The sequence below is a fragment of the Xenopus laevis genome, chromosome 6S, assembly GCF_017654675.1.
Source record: "Xenopus laevis strain J_2021 chromosome 6S, Xenopus_laevis_v10.1, whole genome shotgun sequence".
Classification (NCBI taxonomy): domain Eukaryota; kingdom Metazoa; phylum Chordata; class Amphibia; order Anura; family Pipidae; genus Xenopus; species Xenopus laevis.
In genome coordinates, this window is record NC_054382.1 from 95,007,246 (window position 1) to 95,034,424 (window position 27,179).

At 41.3% G+C, this 27,179-nt stretch overlaps 1 protein-coding gene across 1 annotated transcript in view; it reads left to right on the forward strand.

The window, feature by feature from the left end:
• Nucleotides 1-25,147, forward strand: part of rbbp8.S (retinoblastoma binding protein 8 S homeolog) — a 45,830-nt gene extending 20,683 nt beyond the window's left edge. The window contains 12 exon segments of the mRNA XM_041567847.1: nt 10,211-10,306; nt 10,460-10,548; nt 10,792-10,883; nt 12,331-13,075; nt 15,898-16,015; nt 18,773-18,864; nt 18,945-19,050; nt 19,492-19,710; nt 20,655-20,727; nt 21,783-21,879; nt 22,514-22,655; nt 24,789-25,147. Coding sequence (XP_041423781.1) covers nt 10,211-10,306; nt 10,460-10,548; nt 10,792-10,883; nt 12,331-13,075; nt 15,898-16,015; nt 18,773-18,864; nt 18,945-19,050; nt 19,492-19,710; nt 20,655-20,727; nt 21,783-21,879; nt 22,514-22,655; nt 24,789-24,886 — 1,967 coding nt within the window. The 3' untranslated portion in view covers nt 24,887-25,147.
• Nucleotides 25,148-27,179: the final 2,032 nt, after the last annotated feature.

Consider the following 27,179-nt stretch of genomic DNA (forward strand, 5'->3'; position numbering starts at 1 on the left):
ATATTTTTGAATTTATAAGGGCTCATTTACAAAAGCAAGTTCAAAGGGCAAACATTTGCACAAATGTATGTGCAGCTATAGATTCTCCTCAATATTTAATACGTGATTTGATAAAATTGCAGCTGTAATTTTGAACAGGGTCCCAGGTGCAGAGCACACAAACACAATGGGTCCTTGGAATTAATAATTGTCTGGGGGAGTTCTCGTTGGTATTCTATGTCTACACACGACTAAAGTGCATTTTATTAATCACTCAAATCAGCATTTGCACAATTTACAACCTCCATTGACACCAGTTTGACACAAAAACAACTTGCCCATAATATGCCAATTGAGAACTTTAATTAGTGGTTGCAGTACATGCTGCTTAGTAGGTGTTCATGTAGTATACTGGAATTTTAGGGTACAATTTTACATTGTAAGTAAAAAGCATGATTATTAGCTTGCAGTTCTTTGCCTTGCCTTGTTTATAAACAACCCCTATATTCTTTATTTAAATCATATGAATACAATTTCTCTGTCGTCTTAGGGGGGTTAAGCCATCCTCCAGGAGGCAGGACACTTAAATATTAATTAAGAGGCGTGTCCATCAGGCTTTAACCCGTAAACTTTACACTCATATTCAGTTTTTTAAGGGTCCTTTCCCGGAAAGGTTGGACCAATGCGTGACTCTACTTTCAGCATATGGCTGATACCCGGGGTGAGGCCAGAAAAGCAGGGTTACCTGTTTTTACATAGGCAGCCTACGAGGTGCAACACACCGGGGTCATTCCCTAGCTATATAGACCACCTAGACGTTGCCTGCGCTGACTGACTCCCCTATATTCTTTATTTAAATCATATGGTGTCTTTGCAAAATACAATATGAGCACCATAAATCTCAACTACAGGGAAGCATGTAATACTACTGGTTGGATAGTTGTAGGTGGATAAAGTTGTTGCTGTCATTCTGTGCCACTGAAAAAGGTTTGCACACATTACTATCTGTTTAAGGGAAATATACATGTAAATAAGAGCAGATATATATATATATATATATATATATATATATATATATATTTTTTTTATATATATCTTTTATATATATATCTATATCTATCTATCTATATCTTTTATCTATCTATCTATATCTATCTATCTATATCTTTTATATATATATCTATCTATCTACTGTATCTCTTTTATACATATATCTATATCTATCTATCTATCTCTTTTACATATATATATCTATATCTATCTATCTCTTTTATATATATATATATATATCTATCTATATCTATCTATCTCTTTTATATATATATATCTATATCTATCTATCTATCTATCTATCTATCTATCTATCTATCTATCTATCTATCTATCTATCTCTTTTATATCTATATCTATCTCTCTCTTTTATATATATATATATCTCTATCTATCTATCTCTCTATCTATCTATCTATCTATCTATCTAACAAACAAGGGAAAGTTGTGCTCACCACTATTTTTTAAAACCATTAGGCGGGGGTGCAATGAGGGTATGACCACAAAATACATATAGTCAACTACAAGAGTCCTCTGCACTCTACCCATTATCAATATATTTAAGACAGAGACATTTTGTGCATACTGCTACTGAAAAATGCCTTACCCTTTAAACAACACAGGGATTGTTTGTCCATATATTGCAATATATTTAAGCTGGCCAACTACGTCAAAGTCATCCCATATCTGGCCAGTCCTACGCTTAATTTTCATCTGATTCATTAAGAATTCAATTGCTTAATTATACATTTTACAAAGGGACTAAGTTTTACCTGCAACTTACTAGCTGCTTTCAAAGTAAAACTCCCAAACTTGGCTGCCCTTTTTTTAGACACCACTGGGATCACCTGACTATAGCTGGGAAGGGTGGGAGCTACAACATGGAGCTGGTCACTGCTCCTGTATAACTATAACAAACAAGGGAAAGTTGTGCTCACCACTATTTTTTAAAACCATTAGGCGGGGTTGCAATGAGGGTGTGACCACAAAATACATATAGTCAACTACAAGAGGTCCTCTGCACTCTATGGGATGACTTTGAAGTAGTTGGCCAGCTTAAATATATTGCAATATATGGACAAACAATCCCTGTGTTGTTTAAAGGGTAAGGCATTTTTTAGTAGCAGTATGCACAAAATGTCTCTGTCTTAAATATATTGATAATGGGTTGAGTGCAGAGGACCTCTTGTAGTTGACTATATGTATTTTGTGGTCACACCCTCATTGCACCCCCGCCTAATGGTTTTAAAAAATAGTGGTGAGCACAACTTTCCCTTGTTTGTTATAGTTACAGTATACAGGAGCAGTGACCAGCTCCATGTTGTAGCTCCCACCCTTCCCAGCTATAGTCGGGTGATCCCACTGGTGTCTAATAAAAGGGCAGCCAAGTTTGGGAGTTTTACTTTGAAAGCAGCTAGTAAATTGCAGGTAGAACTTAGTCCCTTTGTAAAATGTATAATTAAGCAATTGAATTCTTAATGAATCAGATGAAAATTAAGCATAGGACTGGCCAGATATGGGATGACTTTGACGTAGTTGGCCAGCTTAAATATATTGCAATATATGGACAAACAATCCCTGTGTTGTTTAAAGGGTAAGGCATTTTTTAGTAGCAGTATGCACAAAATGTCTCTGTCTTAAATATATTGATAATGGGTTGAGTACAGAGGACCTCTTGTAGTTGACTATATATATATATATATATATATATATATATATATATATATATATATATATATAGGTATTTCTCTGTCGTCTAAAGGGGGACACAGGGACTCTTGGGGTTTAAGCTCCACCCTCCAGGAGGCAGGACACTATTAATAAAATTAAAATTAAGGGGGCGTGCCCATATAGTGGCTTAACCCCACATGCTGTAGCATTCCTTCAGTTTTAAAAGTGTCCTGCTTCAAGGAGGATGGATACCAGCTTCAAGACAGAAGCATATCTATGGGGTGTCACCAGGGCAGGACTGCCTGTTCCTTGAGTGTACCCCCCCCTCGAGGGATCTCTCACCGGGGTCATATTCTAGCCCTCTAGGCTATAACCGACCTGCACAGAAAAATCCCTGCAACCCACTGGGGCCAGCAGATGTTCTGACCGGTGAAGAGCCAGCAGTGAGTATGATATATCTATTCTACTCGTGTTCTGGCCTGCTCTCCCCCCCCCTCACCCCAGCCCAGACCTAGCTGCACTAAGCGATGCATTCGCTGCTCCCTCCGACGGTCTCCCACACAGGCAGGCTGTTGGTGAGTTGCGCGCCCTTCTCCTGCGCGCAGTGGAACGCATCGCGCTGATGCGTTCCAGGCGCCATTTTGTTTTTTCGGCGCGAAGCATAGAGGAGGCTTCAGAAGGCGCGGAACTTCCTCCCACCACTTCCCACAGTCACAGTAAGCTGCCGCTTACTGTATCCTCCTCTCCTGCTTCCACTCTGCCAGCAGTCCTCCTCCTCCTGACCCGGAGACACGGGAGCCACTTGTTCTTGGGGATTAGGCTTCTACCTTCAGGCAGCAGTCTTGGGTTACCTCTAGGCACCCTTTTACAAAGAACATCTCCTGACGGCCATTCCTTCAGCAGGTACCTCAGCCACTGTTCACGTGGCAGAAGGTAAGTCAGGGGGACTTTTCCCCAGGGCTGGGGGGAGAGCACCAGCAGCAAGGTGACTTACTTTACCTGCAAAAACTGCCACCTAAAAATCCCTGGGGGCCAGGCTGACCCGCTCTGCAGATCTTGCTCAAAGGGGCAGGGTCCAGCGCCCACCATGGGGTCCATCCCAACGGTCCCTGAATCTGGGGAAACCGCACAGGATTTGGCTGCAATGGATGGGGTAGCGGGCACTTCCTCAGAACCCCCTGCCCCCCTATGGGCCATTCAACTTTCCCAATCCCTGGCATCCCTGCAGGGCCTTCCTTCCATTGCCACCAATTTGGGCAAAGCCCTAGCCAAACTAGGTCATAAATCCAGTGGAAAGCGTAAAAGGCTTCCCAGCTCCAAGGGTGACACCGACACCCATACCCCCTCTGACGTCTCGTCAGCTGGAGAGGATTTTTCTCATTCAGAGGGGGAACTCCCACCTTCTGATGCTTCCTCAGAAGCAGAGGAGTATAATGCGGAAGATTCCAAAAGCAAGGAACTCCCTCACGACGTAGAGGGCATTATCAAGGGGGTGATGGACGTGCTAAAAATCACACAGACACCTGAACAACAGGCTTCATCTTCTAACTTTAAAAGAAAACACAAAGCTTCTGCATGTTTTCCTTCGCATGACCAACTCCTTAACATAATACAAGAAGAATGGAATTCGCCGGAGCGCAAGTTCCAAGCTACTCGGAAATTTTCGAAATCCTATCCATTCCCCAAGGACTTGGTAGAGAAATGGTCACTGCCTCCAACTGTGGACGCACCAGTTTTCGAGATTATCTAAATCCACAGCGTTACCAGTCACAGACGCCGCAGCCTTCAAGGACCCATCTGACAGACGTCTGGAAGGTTTCCTCAGGGCAGTCTACTCATCCGCTGGCTCAACCCTTCGTCCAGCTCTCGCCTCGGCCTGGGTAGCGAGAGCCATTCAGGCATGGGCAGAATCCCTCGTTGCTGATATTCAAGATGGCATCCCCAGAGCTGACATCCTGCCTTCCGCACAGTCCCTCGCGGAGGCGGCAGCTTACTTGTGCGACGCTTCCCTGGATACAGCACAGATTACCGCCCGCACATCAGCGCTCTCCGTCGCAGCACCCAGAACGCTCTGGCTGAAGAACTGGTCTGCGGATGTCAGTTCCAAGAAGTCCCTTACCTCACTACCCTTCAAGGAGGTGAGGAGCTCGAAAAGATAATCTCACAGGCCACGGGAGGGAAGAGCACCTTCCTCCCCCAAAGCAAGTCAAGACCCACGACTTCCTCCAGGCGAGGTCGGTCCTTTCGCGGCCACACCGGACGTTTTTCCAGACGGCACAGTCCTCCCCAACGTTCTCAGTTTCGCTCTAAACCAAACGACAAGGGACGGCCATCATGGAAGAACAACAAATTCCACAACAAGTCCCCAGCCGACAAGGCCACTTCAGGATGACGGGTCACCCCCTCCGGGGTCACTGCAACCGCTAGGGGGACGATTGCTGAGATTCCGGGAGGTGTGGACACGATACTCGTCAGACGCTTGGGTAACCGAAATCGTTTCCGAGGGCTACCACCTGGACTTCGCTTCTCTTCCTCCCAGAAAATTTCTCATGTCCAGAGTCCCCTCAAACCCAGCCAAGGGCCGAGCCTTCTTGGACTGCATTACGAACATGGAACAGAATGGAGTGATCATTCCAGTTCCCCCGTCAGAAACATTTTGCGGATTTTACTCCAATCTGTTCCTGGTTCCAAAGAAGGACGGGTCCTTCCGACCAGTATTGGACCTGAAATTCCTCAACAAACACATACGATCAGTCCGGTTCAAAATGGAAACTCTCAGGTCAGTCATCCGAGGAATGGAACCAGGTCAACTGATGATGTCCCTCGACATCAAGGACGCGTATCTCCACGTTCCAATCTGGCCTCCTCACCATCGTTTTCTCAGATTCGCATTCCGAAATCTCCATTACCAATTTGTGGCACTCCCATTCGGCCTCTCCTCTGCCCCCAGAGTGTTCACCAAACTCATGTCAGTGACGGCAGCAACCCTACAACTCCACGGAATCTCGATCACTCCTTACCTGGACGACCTTCTCCTGAAGGCCCCAACACTAGAGAAGAGCAGAAGGGACATGCAACAAGCGATATCGCTGCTTCAGAGTTTCGGGTGGACCATCAACTGGAACAAATCCAGCATGACACCCAGTCACCAAATGCTATTCCTGGGTCTCCAATTCAATACACTGACTCAACGTGTCTCGCTGCCCCTGGACAAGCAGAGGAAGATCAGAGCGCAAGTGAATCTCCTCCTTCAAGACCGGCACCCCACAGTCCACCTCGCAATGAAGGTACTTGGTCTGATGGTCTCGTCCATCGAAGCGGTTCCCTTTGCTTAAATACATTTGAGACCTCTACAGGCCAACGTTCTGTCGGGATGGAAAGGGGGTCCCCTGTCCCAACGGATTCTTCTACAGCAAACAACACGGGAGTCACTCCTCTGGTGGCTGAACCACCACAATCTGACGACGGGCCAGTCCTGGGCAACTCCGGACTGGACCGTGATAACGACAGACGCAAGTCTCCTCAGGTGGGGCGCCACGTGGAACAACTCGTCAGTACAAGGCCGTTGGTCTCCCACAGAGACGAGGCTACACATCAACGTCCTGGAGCTTCGGGCAGTCAAGCTTGCCCTAAGACATTGGTCTCCCCTACTCAAAGCCAAGTCCGTCCGAGTACAAAGCGACAACTCCACCACTGTCGCGTACATCAACAGACAAGGAGGTACCCGCAGCAAAGCATCCCTAGCGGAGGTGGTACAAATCCTAGCCTGGGCAGAGCTCAGCTCAGTCAGGATATCTGCCATACACATTCTGGGAGTAGACAACACGCAAGCAGACTTTCTCAGTCGGAACCAGCTGGATCCGGGAGAATGGGAACTTCATCCCGCAGTGTTCACAGACCTAGTGAAAAGGTGGGGACGTCCTCAAGTCGACCTCATGGCATCCAGAGCCAACCGCAAAGTTCCAGCCTTTTACGCCCGTTTTCGGGATCCGGCTGCGCTGGGGGTGGACGCCATGACACAAGTCTGGAGTTTCAACCTGGCTTACGTCTTCCCTCCGTTTCCAATGCTTCCTCGGGTTCTGAAGAAAATCAAGCAATCCTGCGCGACGGTCATAGTGATAGCTCCGTATTGGCCCAGGAGAACGTGGTTTACGGATCTTCAGGACATGTCCATAGCTCAACCAGTTCGCCTCCCTCCCAGGAGCGATCTTCTCCAGCAGGGTCCCATATTACACCACAATCCGGGACTGTTCGCTTTGACGGGATGGCTGTTGAGGCGGCCATCTGGAGACGAAAGGGTATAGCGGACGATGTGATTGCCACTATGCTGAAGTCACGCAAAGCTACGTCTTCTAAAGCCTACCACAGGGTTTGGCGCAGCTACTGGAACTGGTGCGAGGAATCAAAGTTTTCCTTCCATGAATGCAATATTCCCAGGATCTTATCCTTTCTACAGCGAGGTTTTCGACTCGGTCTGAAGCTCAGTTCCTTGAAGGTCCAAGTATCTGCCCTCTCTGTCCTTTTCCAGTCTCGTCTAGCCCTAGACGATTCAGTCCGCACCTTCCTACAGGGAGTACAACATATCGTTCCACCTTATCGATCACCAGTCCCCGGATGGGATCTCAACCTCATTTTGGAGGCTCTCCTTGACCCTCCCTTCGAACCTCTGGGTGTCGTCCCTGAACAGTGGCTCACCTGGAAAACTGCCTTCCTTGTTGCCATTTCATCTGCTCGCAGGGTATCGGAAATAGGTGCCTTATCTTGTGATCTGTCTCTGCTGGTTTTCCATAGGGACAAGGCAGTCCTGAGGACTGTGCCTTCCTTCCTGCCTAAGGTCGTGTCATCGTTTCACGTGAACCAGGAGATTGTGGTTCCATCTCTCTGTCCAGAACCCAAGAATGACAAGGAACGGAGATTTCACAGTCTGGATGTGGTCAGAGCACTTCGCTGGTACCTTGACCGTTTAAATCATATCGGCGCTCTCAAGCCCTTTTTTATCATTACGTCCGGGCCTCGGAGGGGCCTGTCAGCTTCCAAGACTACCATCGCACGTTGGATCAGAGAAACCATCAGACAAGCCTACCTAGCTAAGGGCAGAACTCCTCCTGCCAATGTTCGAGCTCACTCCACACGATCCTTGGGTGCTTCCTGGGCTTGGCGCAACTCGGCCTCCTTGGACCAGATCTGCAGAGCAGCCACCCGGTCTTCGGTTCATACATCACTAAATTCTACAGACTGGACACGTTCTCATCAGTGGAAGCCGCTTTCGGCCGCAAAGTACTACACACTGTGGTACAGTAACGTGTCTTTACCTTATCTGAATTCGCTCCCACCCTGCTGTCTGGGGCTGCTTTGTTAAGTCCCCAAGAGTCCCTGTGTCCCCCTTTAGACGACAGGGAAAACAGGATTTTTTGATACTCACCGTTAAATCCTTTTCTCTGTAGTCGATAGGGGGACACAGGGCTTCCCAACCCTGAGCGAAATGTTGACCACTTGGTCTTATGGAAACGTTTTCCTGATTTACTGGTTTGCAAGTTGAGTATTGATACAGTTTATCTTTCAGCAGTCTCTTTGGTACCAACTGAAGGAATGCTACAGCATGTGGGGTTAAGCCACTATATGGGCACGCCCCCTTAATTTTAATTTTATTAATAGTGTCCTGCCTCCTGGAGGGTGGAGCTTAAACCCCAAGAGTCCCTGTGTCCCCCTATCGACTACAGAGAAAAGGATTTAACGGTGAGTATCAAAAAATCCTGTTATTTAAGTCTAAAACAACAGGGTAGGGTATAATGGAACTTTGTGTCAGATTGAGAGGTTATATCTCATCATATGTAAATTACACTGATACAAATCATACCAGGAAAAAAAAAGTAGAACGATTTGCTTGAAAAAAATTAGAAAAATGGTGGGAGTGTTGCATTTGCTTGTAAAAATAATTTCTTTACATATTTAGCTTTCAGACCCACTAGTTTTTTCTTTTTCCTGTAGCGGCAATGTTTGGCTTTGAATGGGTAGATAGATTGCTCACTTTAAGGTACTTGGAGAAATGCTGCCACTTGGGGGCAAATTCATCAAGGGTCGAATATCGAGGGTTAATTAACCCTCGATATTCGACTGGGAATGAAAATCCTTCGACTTTGAATATCGAAGTCAAAGGATTTTGCGCAAATACTTCGATCGAACGATTAAATCCTTTGAATGGAACGATTCAAAGGATTTTAATCCAACGAACGAAGGATTATCCTTCGACCAAAAAAATTTAGCCAAGCCTATGGGTACCTTCCCTAACATTGGGTTCGGTAGCTTTTAGGTGGCGAACTAGGGGGTCAAAGTTTTTTCTTAAAGAGACAGTACTTCGACTATCGAATGGTCGAATAGTCGAACGATTTTCAGTTCGAATCCTTCGATTCGAAGTCGTAGTCGAAGGTCGAAGTAGCCCATTCGATGGTCGAAGTAGCCAAAAAAACACTTCGAAATTCAAAGTATTTTTTCTTCTATTCCTTCACTCGAAGTTAATGAATTGGCCCCTTGGTGTTTTCTAAGGATAAGTGCCATATTCTAGCCAACTGTTGAAGGGATCTAAAATAATGAGCCACATCTCATTAAAACACATGGAATCCCTGATATCATTCCAAAAATATCCCAACACCAATTTTGAGGTTCAAACTAGTATAAGTAATTTTTGTCCGCTTGATCCTCTATAATATAAAGATTTATAGCGGTTAAAGGCCGCTCACCGTTGGTAGTAATTGGCTCGGGTGCACCTGCCCCGAGCCCTGCGCTTATTACACAATCCTTCACACGTTATTTCCAACGGTTATTTGCACTCATAGATAAATATAAGGATCGGCTTACCCTCTCCACGGGGTGACCCGGGTGCTGCCGCCCGAGTCTGTCACTAAGGGAGACGTTTTCACAATACACATCCAAGACGTTGCAGTCAAAAAGATCGCTCAGGTTCGTTTTCGGTTAAAAGATCATCCTTTATTGATTTACATCAGATTAAAAAGAAATGCTAGCTCATGGTCTGACGCGTTTCGTAACTATGTACTTCATCAGAGACCTGATATGTGATTGTCAGTATTAAAATTTAAATTATCATTTAGGGCAGGGCACTGTACGGGCCATCTGAATACTAGCAGCCATTAGGCATTTGTTGCCCAGAAATGTGTATTCAGGCAGTATTCTCAGTTTTGGGTTAAACTGAGCATCTAGCTGGAATTTGGATCACCCAATGGATTTTTGCCAAATTTAGAAACATTTTAGCACATTATTATTAAATGTCAGGATACAATGATTTAATCCAGTCTTTATATTGTGTTCTTTTTCCCCTTTTACCACAACTTAAATTTTAGAACATTAACATAGGAGAGTGAAAATGACAGCACAAAAATGTTGTTATTATTTGGATTATTTGGCATCATTAATTTAGGTATATGTAAAATTTACAATTAAAAAAAAAAACTGTTATTGCTGGTTTTTTATGTGTGTGTTTATTTTTTATTTTAAGACTCTGGGAACAGACCTCAAACATTGACTAAAGTCAATGTGATAAAAGGAAAGGATATTTTGGTGGCTGAAACACTAGAACTCACTTCTCTTCCAAGTAAGTTTGTGTCATTTGTGGTAGAAATGAGAAATACTGCTGGTGCTGCAGATTGCTGCTAATACATTCCATGGTTAATTTCATTGTGGTTTTTAAAGCATCTCTAGCCTCAAGCAGCACATTTAAAATCATGCATTTTGTCTTGCATCCCAGATAAATATGAAGTTAGTTCAGAGGAGCCAGTGTTCAACCTGGCGGTTGTTGTTGCAGAAACACTTGGCCTTGATGCTCATGAGGAATCTGTAAGTATTGGTAGAAATAATTTCTGCAAAACTTTGAATGTGTGTTATAGTGATCAGTAAATAAATTCTGCTTTTGTGACTTTGTACAGTACTTGTAGATGCTTGCATTATAAACCAGCACTTTTCTGGTGATCAAATTACAAAAACTGTATAATAATCAATAAATTGACTGGTTATTGTTAAAAATACTTGATAGTTTCCCTGAAACCTTTACATTATTATATCATGTTGTATCCATTGTAGCAGTCCCAGAGTGTCTTTAATCAGCCAAGGATCATCGGTGCCCCACTGTTTCACGAGGGTGAAGATTCCTCCCCAAGGCAAGTCAAAGTTGAGTAAGTGTTAAATGATAGAATGTGATTAACTGTGTTCTGGTGGCTATCTGTATTTCAGATCATATATATATATATATATATATATATATATATATATATATATATATATATATATATATATCTTTTGCTTCCATTCTATTGGTCCTCATGGTACTCATGTGCATTTTCAAGCAAAGGAAATGTCCTACAAGTGGTGCACCCACAAGTGCAAGCAATTAACACAGTAATGAATAGGGGGGGGGCATTCCAGGTGTTTTTTCACTCGACCCATGCCAAGTGGATAAACATGTAGATGACACAACATTCTGAACTGACTGACCCATGTGCCATTATCTTAAAGTAATTCCATAACCATGTGATTTTGTTTGTTTTCTAATCTCCCCTACTTTTTATAAAGAGTTATCATGCTGCATGAACTTGCTTATGGACTCTTCTAAAGGGCAACAGTACACAGTTCCTTTTTGTAAAGGAAAAAAGGAAAGAAAAAGAACCTTGTTTTGTGACTGTGTCACAAAACAAGGTTCTTTTTCTTTCCTTTTTTCCTTTACAATTGAATAAAACTCCTTGGGTGCCTGTAGTGTCTTGAGTATTTTTTTATTTTAAGAGTTAATCTTTTTTTTCAAATAAAAAAGCATGCATTTTTTTAGCTCCTGACTTGAAATCACTCCCCCATGTTTGTGCAAATATCCAACCTATTCTTCAGTACAGTGTCGGACTGGCCCACCGGATACCAGGAAAACTCCTGGTGGGCTAAGGTGTAATTGGGCCCTCATGCTGCTAAACATTTGACCTATTTCATGGTCATTCCCTATTACTATGAGAACAAAGAGGCTAAATAGATGGAAAAAAAGTATAGTATGTAAAGGAGTGAGGAGTGAGGAGAGGGAGAAAAATAGTACTTAGGGGCAGATTTACTAAGGGTCGAATATCGAGGGTTAATTAACCCTCGATATTCGACTAGGAACTAAAATCGTTCGACTTCGAATATCGAAGTCGAACGATTTAGCGCTAATCCTTCGATCAAAAAAAAGCAGGCAAGCCTATGGGGACCTTCCCCATAGGCTAACATTGACTTCGGTAGCTTTTAGCTGCCGAAGTAGGGGGTCGAAGTTTTTCTTAAAGAGACAGTACTTCGATTATCGAATGGTCGAATAGTCGAACGATTTTTAGTTCGAATCGTTCGATTCGAAGTCGAAGTAGTAGTCGAAGGTCGAAGTAGCCCATTCGATGGTCGAAGTAGCCAAAAAAACACTTCGAAATTCGACGTTTTTTTAATTCGAATCCTTCACTCGAGCTTTGTAAATGTGCCCCTAAGAGTGGGCCCCTGGCCTAAAATTTATTGGTGGGCCCCTGGTCAAAGGTTTTTGGGTGGGCCCCTGGTGTCCCAGTCCGATGTTGCTTCAGTATGAGTAAGTGCAGCAATTATTATTCTTCTGTTTGTGTTTAGATTCTCAGAAGGTTCTATGGAAGTGTCTCAGACTTATGATAATGACACAAAATGGAGTAAAAAGGAAGCCTCGCCTGTTTTTGGAGAACCTGTGCGAAACATAAGGAGAGGCACAGAAATGGACTGTAGCTCCCCCCCTTTACCAGTTGGGCTGAAAAGTAAACTGAAATCCCAGTGTTCTAGAAACACATCAGAATTTGTATTGAACTCTGTACAGTCAAAGGCAGAAGATGGAGCACATTTAACTCATCTCTGCCATGGAATAGATTCTGTAATTAGCCAATGTTCAAGCAACAAACAGACTGTCTTCATTCACAGTACAATCAGAGACCCTGATGACAGTGAGCACCATAAACAGACAGGAAACGGATACGGGAAACGGAAAAATGCAGAAGCAGAACAAGAGGAGAGCTTTGATAAAGAAAACAATATCCCTCTAAATGACATTAGTAGCACAAAACATAGCATGCTGGACAAGCCCCTGGATCTTTCTGACCGTTTTTCAGTGTTCAGGCCACAGGACAGAAGCCATGAAAGCAGCAGGAGTAGAACAAAGCAAACTATTTTGCTGGTACCAGAGAAGCCTGACCCCAAAAAACCATTGCACATAGACTTAAGAGCGGACCTTCACCAGCAAACAAGAGAGAAAAAAGTATTTGTGTCTGGGTTAGTAGAACATAGTGCCTTGAATTTGCATGAAGATAAGGAAGTAACCAAGGAAGACAAGCCTTTTGATGGTTCAGAGGTAAAATGTATTGACTTAATCATTATGCCACTGTGCTGTATATTTCCAATGACAGATTCCCATGAAATTTAGCATATGTGTTCAGTGTCTGATATGACTTGGTATTAAGGGTAGGGACACACTGGGCGATTTGGGGAGATTTAGTCGCCTGGCGACTAATCGCCGCGACTTTCCACGACCAATCTTCCCCGAATGCCTCCCCTCACTCTGCGCCTGGATAAAATGAAAAATCGCCTGCGCTAATCACACGCGGCGATTTGTTTTCCGAAGTCGCCCGAAGTTTCCTCGTGAGGCAACTTCGGGCGATTTCGGAAAACGAATCGCCGTGTGTGATTAGCGCCGGCGACTTTTCATTTTATCCAGGCGCAGAGTGAGGGGAGGCATTCGGGGAGAAAAGTCGCTGCGATTAGTCGCCAGGCGACTAAATCTCCCCAAATCGCCCAGTGTGTCCCTACCCTAAAGGCCTATACCTCCTATTATTCTTTTAAAAGGAGCATATAGCCTAGGGAGCATATATCCTTTAGGGCATAGGCACATGAAGATATAGTCTCTGCTACTCTCAGCCTTTGTATTTTTGCAGGCTGAGAGAAGCAGATCCGTTCTGTGCCCTGGCTCCATTGATTTGAATTTGCTCTTCCTGTATGCACACACAGAGCAGAAGCAGAGGTCAGCCCAAATATGCGAAAAGCTATCAAAAATATGCAGGCTGAGAGCTGCGCCCTTACATGATCAGGCTTTACATTTTTTTTTTCCTTCCAATGATTTTGACGTTGGTAATGCATAGGACACCCGTTGAGATATGTAGTAGTTCACCATATGCAATTTTTTTTTTTTTTTTAATAGTCAAAGGCATGCTTCCATACTTGATACTGTCATAGCACTGTAAAACATAATCCCTGAGACTGCAGATGTAGTCCTGTGATGTTTCCAGGATATTCAGTGGGTATCACAAACTGACTTTCTCCAGCTGTCCTTCAGAAGGCTGTTAAGGGACCTGCACAATAGTGTTTGTCACAGCTTGAACTTGATTTATCTAAAATCTGCATTCACACACAAATTGCACCACTGGTTTATCTTAATCTTCAAGAGTCATTTACCATGACATCTCATGCTGGAATACAGAGTGAGGTATACTTATATAAGGCACTGTAGGACCCTGACTTCAACTGTTTGGGGTACACCAGAAGTGTACAATTTCGCAGTGAGATTAAGTGGCTTTGCTTGAGATTGAAAAAGTCCAGCCCTTTTATTTTAGGAATTACAGTACTCTTTACATTTTTTTTTAACTTCTCTCTTTTTTTATTTTCCAAAAAAAAGGATACATAGCAAGATATCAGATACAATTATACATAAAATGCAGCACAATGTTCTTATACAGAGTATAGTGACACACATGCGACATTTACATGGTAAGGCGTATAGAAAGTCATCTGAAGCGAAATGTAGTAAAAGAGAGAAAGAGAGACAAACTGTATCAAGGCAAAGAAAGCAATAAACATTAACAAAACAAAAAAAAAAAAAATATATATATATACGTATGTCCTCATTATCCAAGAATCAACAAAGGTGAAACGTGAGTTATGCCATGCGGGATATGTACGAGTAATTCAAATTAGGCGAGTAATAAGGGGAACGAAGGAGATTGTTTAAATTCAGACCATGGCTGCCAACGTTCCATATGAACTTCTCTCTTATCCTCAATAAGCGAGGTCAAATATAACATTTCCTCCATGTAATTCAGTCGGGATACATATTGTGGTATAGAAAGTGTTGGAGATATCCAATTCAATGCTATTACCCATCTAGCAGCAGCCCATATCTTTACATTTTTTTAAGGGAAAATAAAATGAAAATATGCCTTACTGATAAACCTTGGATATACTATCTATTAAGTTATTAATGTCCACTAATAAACAGCCTTAGAGGAGGTAAAAAATGTTGAAATTTATTTTCTCCAAGTCTGCTTGGGGAACACAGGGACAGTGGTATAGCTGGCACCACTAGGAGGCAGGACACAACAAAATAAAACTAGTCCCTCCCCCACCTGCTACACCCCTCCTCTGTAGGCAGAGATAGCTCAGTTTTCATTGTGTCCTCAGGAGGTTAGTACATTCTCTACTCCTGTTCAGGAGTGCATTATTTTTATATCTATTTATTTTTCGAAACCAAGCCTCAGCGGAACAATTGTGCAAGGCTGCAACGTGGACATCCATTCATACCTTTGCCAAATTTTACCAGTTTGACACCTTTGCGGCATCTGACACCCGCTACGGCAGGAAAGTACTCAAAGCCGCAGTGGCTGGTTCCATGTAGGCCTCTACTTCCTACCCTTTTCTTCTCAGGGGACAGCTTTGGTACGTCCCCACTGTCCCTGTGTCCCCCAAGCAGATTTGGAGAAAAGGAGATTTTGTGTACTCACCTTTAAATATCTTTATCTTCAGTCGCTTGGGAGACACAGGGCTTCCCTCCCGGAATTGAGGCCTTGTCTTGGCTTCAAACATGGTTGGCATTAGCAACCATCAGTTTTTTGTAATCAGTTAAAGTGTTTTTCCTTAGTTAGTAACCTCCTGCTCTTCCTTTGGTACGAACTGAGCAATCTCTGCCTACAGAGGAGGGGTGGGACTAGTTTTTCTTTATTTTGTTGTGTCCTGCCTCGTAGTGGTGCCAGCTATACCACTGTCCCTGTGTCCCCCAAGCAACTGAAGAGAAAGAGATTTAATTGTGAGTACACAAAGATGAACGTGATTTTTATGTGCTGAAATCCATATGTGGCTGTGATTTTTGGTGCTTTCTGATATGTACATCTTTGTCGCTTTTTTCAGACAGAAATCTATGATGAGCCAAAAAGAAAAGCAAGAGCAGTGCACAGAGTTGTCCAGCCAACATCTGTCCTTCAGCCAAACTTGCACATGGTTCAAGCTTGCCAAGAATCTCAACAAGGTGCAGTAATTCCCTTGACCTTGGATCTTACAAACAAGTTGAATACAGTATCTAATAGAATTAAGTCATAGGCAACTGGACATTTAGAGTTTTTCTTGAAAACCTTTCACCACTCATCCGAGCGGCTTCTTCATTTCAACTGAAGTGGAGGGAAATTCCCCAGAATTGAAACCCTTGAGGGTAGTAAAGTCACCAGCCTAAAGTTTCAGCTTCTCAATAGCAACAATGATCCAGGACTTCAAACTTGTCACTGAGGGTCACCATCTTGGAAAGTGTCTGTGACACGCACATGCTCAGTGTGCTCTGAGCAGCTGAGCTAAGGGGTTGCCACAAATTATCAAGCAGAAAATGAGGTTTGTCTGTAATATAAGCTGATGCTACAGGGCTGATTATTAAATCTGATGCTAATTGCACTGGTTTCTGTGCTGTCATGTAGTAATTATCTGTAATTACTAATCAGCCTTATATTGTGACATTTATATTCTATGTGTACTGTATATTGTGAGTGGGTCCATAAATTCAGTAAGTGACAGCACCACAAAGTATGTGCAGTGAATCAGCAGAAAAGAACATGGGAAGCTAATAGGGCATCTTTGTAGACACAAATCTTTACCGCTAAAGGGCTGTGGCTACCTAGGGCTGGTATAGAAGCCCAAAACATAATGTACAACATTTCTAGCCTACTTCATTATTTAAGCTTTAGTTCTCCTTTAATTTTTCAATGTACATGACCGAAAGTATGAATTGTTGGGAAACCGCCAGGGTAAAGATGTCAAAGTGGCATTGTACGTTGATGACAAGTGGTGTCGCAGCCCCCTCCCCCTTGTTCAGGGATAGTTTCTCCACTTTGGCATAAATTGCATCTTTCATCCTCTTTCAAACCATCTGCCCTCTCTGTCCAAAATGTGCACATTGATATCATCAAAGGAGTGTCCCTTTTCCTTGAGCTCTCCCGCTAACTATCGTCCGGTTTCCCTTCTTCCATTCGCATCCAAATTACTGACTGCAAATGCTTGTTTACAAATGCCTGATACAGCATCTGACTCACAACTTCCTTTTCGACCCCCTGCAATCTGGCTTCCGTCCATCACACTCAACTCAAACTGCTCTCACCAAAGTAACCAATGATCTTCTACTGACAAAGTCTAAAGGACACTATTCCATACTAATCCTTTTAGATATCTCTGCAGCCTTTGACACAGTTGATCACCCACTCCTCCTAGACATTCTTTACTCAGCTGGCATTCGTGACACTGCTCTTTCATGGTTTACATCTTATCTGTCTGACTGTTCCTTTAAAGTTGCCTTCTCTAACTCTACTTCTGCTACGTTCCATCTCTCTCTTTCGGAGTTCCTTAAGGCTCTGTTCTAGGCCCCCTGCTGTTCTCGCTCTATACTACTTAGGTAGGAAAACGTATTCAGCTGTTTGGACTTCAGTATCACTTCTATGCTGATGACACTCAACTCTACTTGTCTACACCTGACCTCTCTCCTTCTGTCCTTTCCCAAGTTACAGACTGCCTCTCGGCTGTCTTCTCCTGTCACAATGCCACCTGAAACTAAACCTTTCAAAAACAGAACTCATATTTCCTCCAAGATCTTCCCCTGTCCCTCAGATATCACTCACAGTAAACAACACCACCTTTCATTCCACCACACAGGCACGCTGCCTAGGAGTTATCCTAGACTCTGTCTTTTTCACCACACATTCAAACACTTCTACAAAATCTTGTTGTATTTAACTGCGCAACAATGCCTGAATACGACCATATCTCAGTTCAGAATCAAAAACACTTATTCAGTCTCTTATCATCTCCCACCTTGATTACTGCAACCTACTCCTCTGTTCTAAATGCTGCTGCTAGACTCATTCATCTATCTCACCGCTCAACATCAGCTGCTCCCATATGCATGTCCCTTCACTGGCTCCCAATCTCCTCTAGAATCAAATTCGACCATCGAATGGGCTACTTCGACCTTCGACTACGACCTTCGACTTCGAATCAAACGATTCAAACTAAAAATCGTTCGACTATTCGACCATTCGATAGTCTAAGTACTATCTCTTTAAAAAATTCTTCGACCCCGTAGTTCGCCACCTAAACCTACCAAGGTCCCCATAGGCTTCCTAACAATTTCCTGATCGAAGGAATATCCTTTGATTGATGGATTAAAATCCTTTGAATCATTAGATCGCAGGAATAGCGCAAAATCCTTCGAATTCGATATTCGAAGTCGAAGGATTTTACTTCGACGGTTGAATATCGAGGGTTAATTAACCCTCGATATTCGACCCTAGGTAAATGTGCTCCCTAGTGTTGTGTGTAGTTGTGTGTTTGTTTGTTGTCACAATAGGACCCACGTCCTTCCATTAAAATAAATAGATTAAAACATCCAAAACAGCCCACTTTTGACTAATAACCTGACAAGCTCTCTTACCAGCAATGCTAGACTATGACGGTTTGGGGCATATTTATTCAACATTCATATTATTCACATTCATATTGAATTCAAATGAATGTATATAAATGATCATTTAGTTAAAATGTCAGACATTCTGAAATTCTGTACAGGAGTAAAATGAATACTGTAAAATACTAACTAGAACAAGTAATAGGTTGTTGGGAGTTTATGTGCTAAATGACAAATTTGGAGAAATGCAAAGATTGAATTATGTTATGGTTAAGATGCTACAGATAGTATAAGTGCTTATTTACCTTCATACTAAATAGGGGCAATGATATATCTCTATTTTAGGAAGGCCAGCAATGGATAGTGTTCAGTGGATCATTGATCCAGGGGCTGACCTTTCACATTATGAAATTGATATGACAATGGAAGATTCTAAGGTACAAAAATTCAGTTCTACTTTGAATATGTGTGGCCAGAAATATACATGAATATTACATAACTTTGTTCCATTGTAAAGGTTGGGAGCCCTGCAAAGCCAGAGCTGGAGGACATGGATTACACGTATGCTAGTGAAAGCTGCCTGTTTAAAATGAAGATGGGGGATCCAGGTGACAGCGGCAAGTGTGACCAGTTGCTTAATTTTATTATTATAATCACATATTATGCTGAAATTTAGAGATTATATTTCATTTACATCAGTCCATTCCCCAGTGAAGCTCAAAATCTATCACATCCTTATCACATCAACTGACATACAGTATAATGATAACCTACCTGTGTCTTTTTGGAGTAATGGAATAAATTGTATTAGATAGTAGGCACACAAAGATCCTATATACAGGCGTGAGTAAAGAAAATGCCTTTATTTCCAAAACGTCAGGTACAGAAGTAGTCTATGCTATTTGTGTTTTTGAAATAAAGGATTCGTATCTATTATTCACACCTGTTTGTGGGATCTGTGAGTTCCTGCTTTATATTCTTTGGAGTATGGATTACCTCCTCAAGATGTAGATGTTTGGCTACATATTAATTGATGGCTGAAAGATAAACTCTGCTTACAATAGAAATTATGTAATTTGTTCTCACTAGTGATATAATATTCAATTTCCACACTGCAGAAAAAGAAAGCAAACGTCAAGACAGCTTTGGAGAAATGTTTGACAAAACTGAATATGGGGAATATGTGTCGTACATTAAAGGCAATAGCCCTACCCAACACATCAGTTGCAAAGAAAGGAGTGATATGTCTTCCAAGGAGAATAAAAAAATCACACTTGAAAAAGGTCAGTTACCTTTCTAATTGTAGAGTTAAAAAAATGCATCTGAAAACCCTCTGCCATAAAAAATTTAAAGTGAAAGCTGAACTTTATATTACAAAACAAGACTGAGGTGCATCTCATTAGTGTGAACTTGAGTATGAATACACTCGCATTACCTTGGGCTACAATCATACCCCCCCATAACTATCCATATAAAAAATTCCCCCATTTACTTTAGAGACTATACAAACTGACAACTGGAGCCTGGCAGAAGCAGGTTTACAGAACCAAACTCCCAGAGGTGTCTTAGTAACACATTATAAAATGTTTTTGTTAAAAGATTTTTTTTTTTGCACCCACTAACTTAATGTTTTTGTTTGTGAACTTCTATTGTTTGGTATTCTATTTGTGATATATTTAGGGCCTTAACAGTTACATATAAATTGAACCGTAGAGAACAGAATCATTCTCTTTTATACAAAGTATAGTTTAGATTCATACCTATGTTCTTACAACTGTCTGGTGGGTTTTCCTGAAAAAAATAATGATCCACATGATCAAACCTTTAGATAAATACTCACTTGTCTTAAATGTGAGGTACTTGTGTTTTATGTAGCGGTGCCCTTAGCTACACTCTACTGAAGTCGTATACTTTCAAGCATTGTTTCCAGTTATTAATTTCCAAGGAGATTCTTGGGTTTATCTTAATTTTTTCCTCTTCTACTGTAATACACATTAAATAGTGAATAATGTCCCCCCTACTGTAAAATAAAAGGATATTCTTTTATAAAGTTCAAAAAACTCCAATGTGACTTATATATATCATTAATGTATATCATTATGTACACCCTATTTCACAACAGAGGGTACATTCTTTTTTTATACTACACAAGTGAAAGATATTACATCACTTAGCTCTTAAGGATATCTTTAATGGATATACACATATCTGTCTTTTTCTCCACCAGAGCATGAATCTAAAGGAGAGCCCTATCAGAAGCAGAAGGCATTTGTGGAGCCATATTTCCAAAGACCTGAACGGTAATGTAATAAAATAACCTGACCTGTTTTTCTAGAATATAGACTGAAATATTAGTTTGTGCTCACTTCTGTTGTCATTATACTGCAACTCCTGCCATCCACCATCTTTTTGGTGTGGCAATATATTGGCTGCTGTAGTTCAGCAGCATAGTTAAAGTTTCACAGTATAGGCATTAAAGGACAAGGAAACCATTATGGTTTTCCCTGGGCAAGTGCTAATTTTGGTAGAAAAAAACAAAACACGACCTGGGGGTAATGCTGCAATTTTACATACCATTCCAAATCTTCTGTAGTGCAGGGAAACGTTTACACTACTGCCTATGCACAAGGGGTATATTTATCAAAGAGTGAAGTTAATAGTGAAGTTCCGCCACTAGATTGAAATCCCGCCACTCTTCATTCATTTCTATGCAAAGGGTGAACTTTCACTTTCACCCATTGATAAATACGCCTTTCAAAATCCCATAGAAATGAATTGAGAGCTGCGGAATTTCACTCTAGTGGCGGAACTTCACTCTTTGATAAACTTACCCCTATGTTTGAAGAGAGATGCCTGAGAAAGACAAGTAAGATGGTGGTGTAGGGTTGCATTAATTTTCCCTAAAGGGAGCACCGCCTAGGGAAAAAATTTAGCAATTCAGTCCACTGGGACATCACCCAATGAATTGGACTTTGCTTGACCTTTATGGATTTTTAATATCTTGCAATTAACGTCACACTGTATTACCAATATTCTATTTTAATATCTTAACCTGCTCTTCTATCCAAAGTCAGCTATAGCCAAACAACAGCTGATGTATCCTTTTGCCAGGCTGAACTGAATTAGGAAATTAGGGGCAGGGAATTGCGTGACTTTTTGTCACAAAACGGGGAAGGGAAAAATGTTACCCCTTTCGACCCCTAATTTGTATATGCAAATTAGGATTTGTTTAGGTATATGGCAGAATCTTTCGTGAAAGATTCGGGGGTTTGGCCGAATCCAAAATAGTGAATTTGGTGCATTCCCAATTTAATATGTCTTTGTTTTTAAGTGAAGCCCATATTTCACTCTGCAGAAAAAAGCCTGCAATGGATTTTCCTCACATTGAAGTTGTTTGCAACAAAGAAGAAAGACGAAAAATGCTCGGGCATACTTGCAAGGAGTGTGAATTAGTAAGTATATAGGACCAGAGATACCTTCCCTTGCTTTTTAAAACAAGACGGCTTTGATTAAATATATGATACTGTTACATTTACAAAGCTCTTTTTGCTGGCTTATGATTTGCTGTGTGCACACTGACACATTGATCATTCAAAGAGTTACATGTTTGTTAAACAGTTTCTTGTCTTAGATGTAAACAATGAAAGAATGGGACACAATTCCTTCCAAATAATATGCTTATCATAATCCTATAATAGATTACCACACTTGAGATATTTAACTTGTATTTTGTTTTACTTCCTATAAATTTACTGCTTGAACACAGTTCTTGATTACAGTTCTTCAGACAGGCTATAAAGTATCCAGCCAATGCTCCCAAAGTGATAATTGGCTAGTGAGCTGTTGGCATATAAATACAAAAACCATGTAGATAAATAGTTCTTTGAATGCAGGCTTATTTGGATCTTGCTCTCTGTGTATATGGCGTTGTGCGAATACTTTATGAATACTGGCCAAACATTTCATTAGATACAGTATATCTTATCTCAGTTCATGATGGAGCATCACTCAGTCTTAAATATACACTCAAGTTTTCAAACAAACAAAGCAAAAATGGTTAGTGCTTTGTGTATTGTGTCTTTTCAGTACTATGCTGACCTTCCAGAGGAAGAGAGAGCAAAGAAGCTTTCTTCCTGCTCAAGGCATCGATTCAGATATATTCCACCAAGCACCCCTGAGAATTTTTGGGAGGTGGGATTTCCTTCAACACAAACATGCCGAGATAGAGGTAAATATCTACTTAGCTTTAAAAAAAAAACATCACCAAACCTAAGCTTGTACTGTAGTTAAAGGAATTGTTCAATGTAAAAATTAAAACTGGGTAAATAGGTTCTGCAAAATTAACCTATCTGTTATCTATTGTGTATCCTGTGATTGAATGGCTGCCCCCATGGCTAAACAACAACTTGATTGTATAAATTATAGTAGTGTTTCTGAAGCAGACATACCAGTTTAATTGTTGCAGGGCAACCGTACATTATATTGTCATTCATTTAAAGGAATTGTTCAGTATAAAAATAAAAACTAGGTAAATAGATAAAAAAAAATTCCAATTTAGTTAGTTAGCCAAAATGTAATGCATAATGGCTGGAGTGACTGGATGTCTAACATAATAGCCAGAACTCTACTTCGTGCTTTGTAACTCTCTTGCTTTCCACTGATGGTTACCAGGCAGCAACCAATCAGTGACTTGAGGGAGGCCACATGGGTCATAACTGTTTGTTTTGAATCTGAACTGAATGTGAGGATCAATTGCAAATTGCAAACTCACTGAACAGTTTTGTCCCATGTGGCCCCCCTTCAAGTAGCTGACTAACTCAGAGTTAGAGAGCTGAAAAGCAGAAAGTTGGGTTCTGTTCTGTTAGACATCCAGTCACTCCAGCCTTTGTAGGTTACATTTTTGGCTAACTGACTATATTAGAAACAGTTTTTCTTTTGCACAGCTTATCTATTTATTTATTTTTTGTTATTACTGAACGTTCCTTTAAAACACTTACATTTTTTGGTGTTACTGTTCCTTTTAGAGATGTAATGCAGGAGTAGTGTTCTGGCTATTATGTTAGACTTCCATTCACTCCAGCCTTTTATATAGATTCCATTTTTGGCTAAATTCCTTAGAATTTTTTTTTTATTTTGCACAGTCTATCTATTTACACTGTTTTTATTTTTATATTGAACTGTTCCTGGAGCTGTCAGGAATGTTTTAGCTTTAATAACAATTTAAAATGTATGTATTGTTGTCTGTTTTCTCCTCTACTCTGGATAATTTTATCAGATCTGTGGTGCCAGAATTGAATTGAACTAGAATTGAAAAGTTAAATGTATTTTTCCAGTGCAAAAAAAGCAGCACTGACAACATCAGTCACCTTTACGGTCTGGCCACACGGGCAGATTCTGGGAGATTAGTCGTCAGTAGGGATGGGCGAATTTTTTCACCTTGTTTCGCCGAAAAAACTACGTCCATAGAGTTGTATGGCGTCATGCGTCAAAATAAAAAGACGCGCGTCAAAAAAAATTTGCAGCAAAAAATTTTTTGAAACGCCCATAGACTTTAATGGGCGTCAGCGACAGCAAATTTTTGGCGAAACGGGTCAAATTCGCCCATCCCTAGTCGTCAGGCGACAAATCTCTTCTACTTCGCGGCGAAATGATCTCCCCGATCTGCCTTCCCCCAGCTAAAATGAAAATCGCCTGGGGGCATAATTGCCTCACGAGGAAACTTCGGGCGACTTCGGAAAACAAAGCGTTCTGAGTGCCTGCCCCCAGGCGATTTTCATTTTAACCGGCGGAAGGCAGGGGAAGGCAGATCGGGGAAGATTAGTCACTCATAGTTATTAAAAGTTTTTAATCATGTCTCACTGTAGATTGATCCTCTTTGCTTGTGCCAAAAAATGTTAATAACCTTTCATGGCAATGGAATATTAATATATATATTAAGTAGCAGTTCGTGGATGGAAACTCAATAAAAAGATTTGAGTTCTTGCTAAACCCTCTTGTCTGTATTTTGCAAAAAATACAGTATTTCTTGTAATATCAAATCATGGTCTTCCTTCTGCCTGGATTGACAGTTGGTTAAAACACACTAGTGTGACATAAGATTACAATATACAATATTATAAAGATATGTTCACAGTACAGCACACTGATTTCCATGATAACAAATAAAAATTACAGCAACTTTAATAAAATGCTTGTTAGATTATGCTGATCAGATTTTTTATGCATTATCACCCCGAATCCAGATCAGTGACTATGATTTATGTGAGTTAATACTTTGTTAAATGATTAGTTATAAGATATTTAGCTGATAAAGCAAACAACTTTAGCCTAATTTATAATTATTTGTTACATTTTCCTTGAGGCTACATTAAAGAAGAGCTCTCTCCTTGCCAACGCCCTCGAAGAAGACAACCTTACAATGCTATATTTACATCGAAGATTAAAGAGCAGAAGACTTAAACCCCTCAACAACTGTTTACTTTTTATACCTATTGGATTTTAAGCAGTATTGCAGCCTTGGCTCATATGCAGTTTATAGTTAGGCAAGTTTTAACTCGTTTAAATTTCACTTTATAATTTGTCCTTGCCACAAACATTGTCTGCTCTCATGTAAGTACATAAGTCATGTCGCCTGGGGCATGCACATGGAGCGCTTCATTTCCGAAGTCGCCCGAAGTTTCCTCATGAGGCAATTAAGGGGCGACTTCTGAAAACGAAGTGCTCCATGTGCCTGCCCCAAGGCGATTTTTATTTTAGCCAGGGGAAGGCAGATCAGGAAGATTAGTCGCCGTGAAGAAGAGGAGATTTGTCACCTGGCGACTAATCTCCCCAAATCTGCCCGTGTGGCCAGACCCTTAAGAACTCACAATTAAATAGTTTTGTTTCTTTCATTAGTTAATTTAACGAACAAAGATTATTGCGTGTAACAGATTTATTAAACATCCACTACAGTTTAGTGGGTTGTTTTTTTTAATAGTTGCAACAGTTTCCCTTTAAGAGGGTGCTTAACCAGTGTCATGCGCAGACTGCTATAATAAGTTTTTTTGTACCAGAAATATATGTCTTTGTTTTAAAAAATTACCTATATTTAGTTGTATCAACCTTTAAATATGGAGGAAATTACTTGAAATGTTTTAGGTATTTCAATGAACTAATTTTATTAAAGGAAAAGGAAAGGTCTTTTCATTTCGGCATTCCCAAGTGATGCATGTACTTACCTGAAACTCCAGGGCCGGTGCTCCTATCAGAATCAGTGGCGGAACTACCGGGGGAGCAGGGGGTGCGAGCGGGCCAGGGCCCGCACCCCCTCAGGGCCCCCCGGCAGTCCATTCGCCGCTGAAAATGCAGCCAAATGCGGCCGTACGGAGGGGGCGGGGCACTGCGCTGCCCTCTAGGATCGCTACTGATCAGAATAAAACTGCACTGGCCCGGGATCCTTCCAGCGAGCATTACAAAGCTACCGTCTTCTGGCTTCTTTTTTTTTGCAGCTGCGTATGCGCAGTAGTGCTTAAAGCCTAACTTAAATGGAATGCGTATGCCCCAGGAAATTTGAAAATAGAAGAAGCCGGAAAAGATTGTTCAGTGGTGCTCGCTGGAAGAATCCCGAGACGGTGCAGTTTTCTTCTTATAGGTGCACCAGCCCTGGGTTTCAGGTAAGTACATAGGTAAGTACATGCAATCGCATGGGGTGACTAACTTTTGGCACCCCCAAGTTAAAGGAACTTTCCTACTCCTTTAAGGGTTTAGAAAGCAGCAAGGGCAGCCCACTAACTGGTTTGGTGTACACATGCTGCTCCACTTTTTGTCAGTAAAAAGAAAACTTTCCTAATATGGACCTGGCCTAATATCAGCACTTGCTTTGTAACTGCGCTTCAAATAGTAGTTGAAATGCAATGTTTTAGAGAGTAGATGTGAAAATATTCACTATATTGCTACTTGCCATCATCTACAATGGTGTGGGCATTCATTAGGACAGTAAAATGCTGGACTTTGCCATGGTATGGTGTTCCAAGTAGTGCACCTTTTCTTCTAGAAACACTAGAATGTTTTTTTTTTACCAGCTGAATGACAAAAAAACATTAATAATAATATACAGTTCGAGATTTTAGCACCTTTTTAACTTGTAGGGTGCTGTGTTTTGCACTGTATAAATAATAAAGGTTTCTTATAGTGGTAATACAAGTATACTAAATAATATTGTGTCCATCTGAAATTCACTAATCTTTTGGTAGCATTGAAGTACGGTAGAACCCCCATTTTACATCCCCTGATTTTAAGTTTCCCCTCATTTTACATTATTATTTTGTGGTCCCACCTAAATATTATGCATGATATATTTCCCTGATTTTACATTTTCCTGGATTTTACACCATTTGGGGGTTCTACTATAGTTTCTTCCTTCTGCTTACATAAAGGAAATTTAAAATAGCTGGGTGGTGGGGCACCTAACAATTTGGCACCCCCTAATGATTTTATCTTTCCTTCTCCTTCAAGCATGGATCTGGTAACTTTATATGTATGTATGTATGTATATATAATAGATTGAATTTATGGCTGCAGAGGCCAGTAAACTCACCAGGTATTTTATGAATATATTTTCACAGCCTCTTACTGTTTTTCTTGCATATGACTATGAGCTAGTTCCTAAGGCGTTTTCAGCGCTGAGCAAGGCCACTCCTATTGACTCCTGATCAAATTTTTAAATAAGCCTTCCCAGTTTGATATCTGTTTTCTTTCCAAGAACGATAAAATG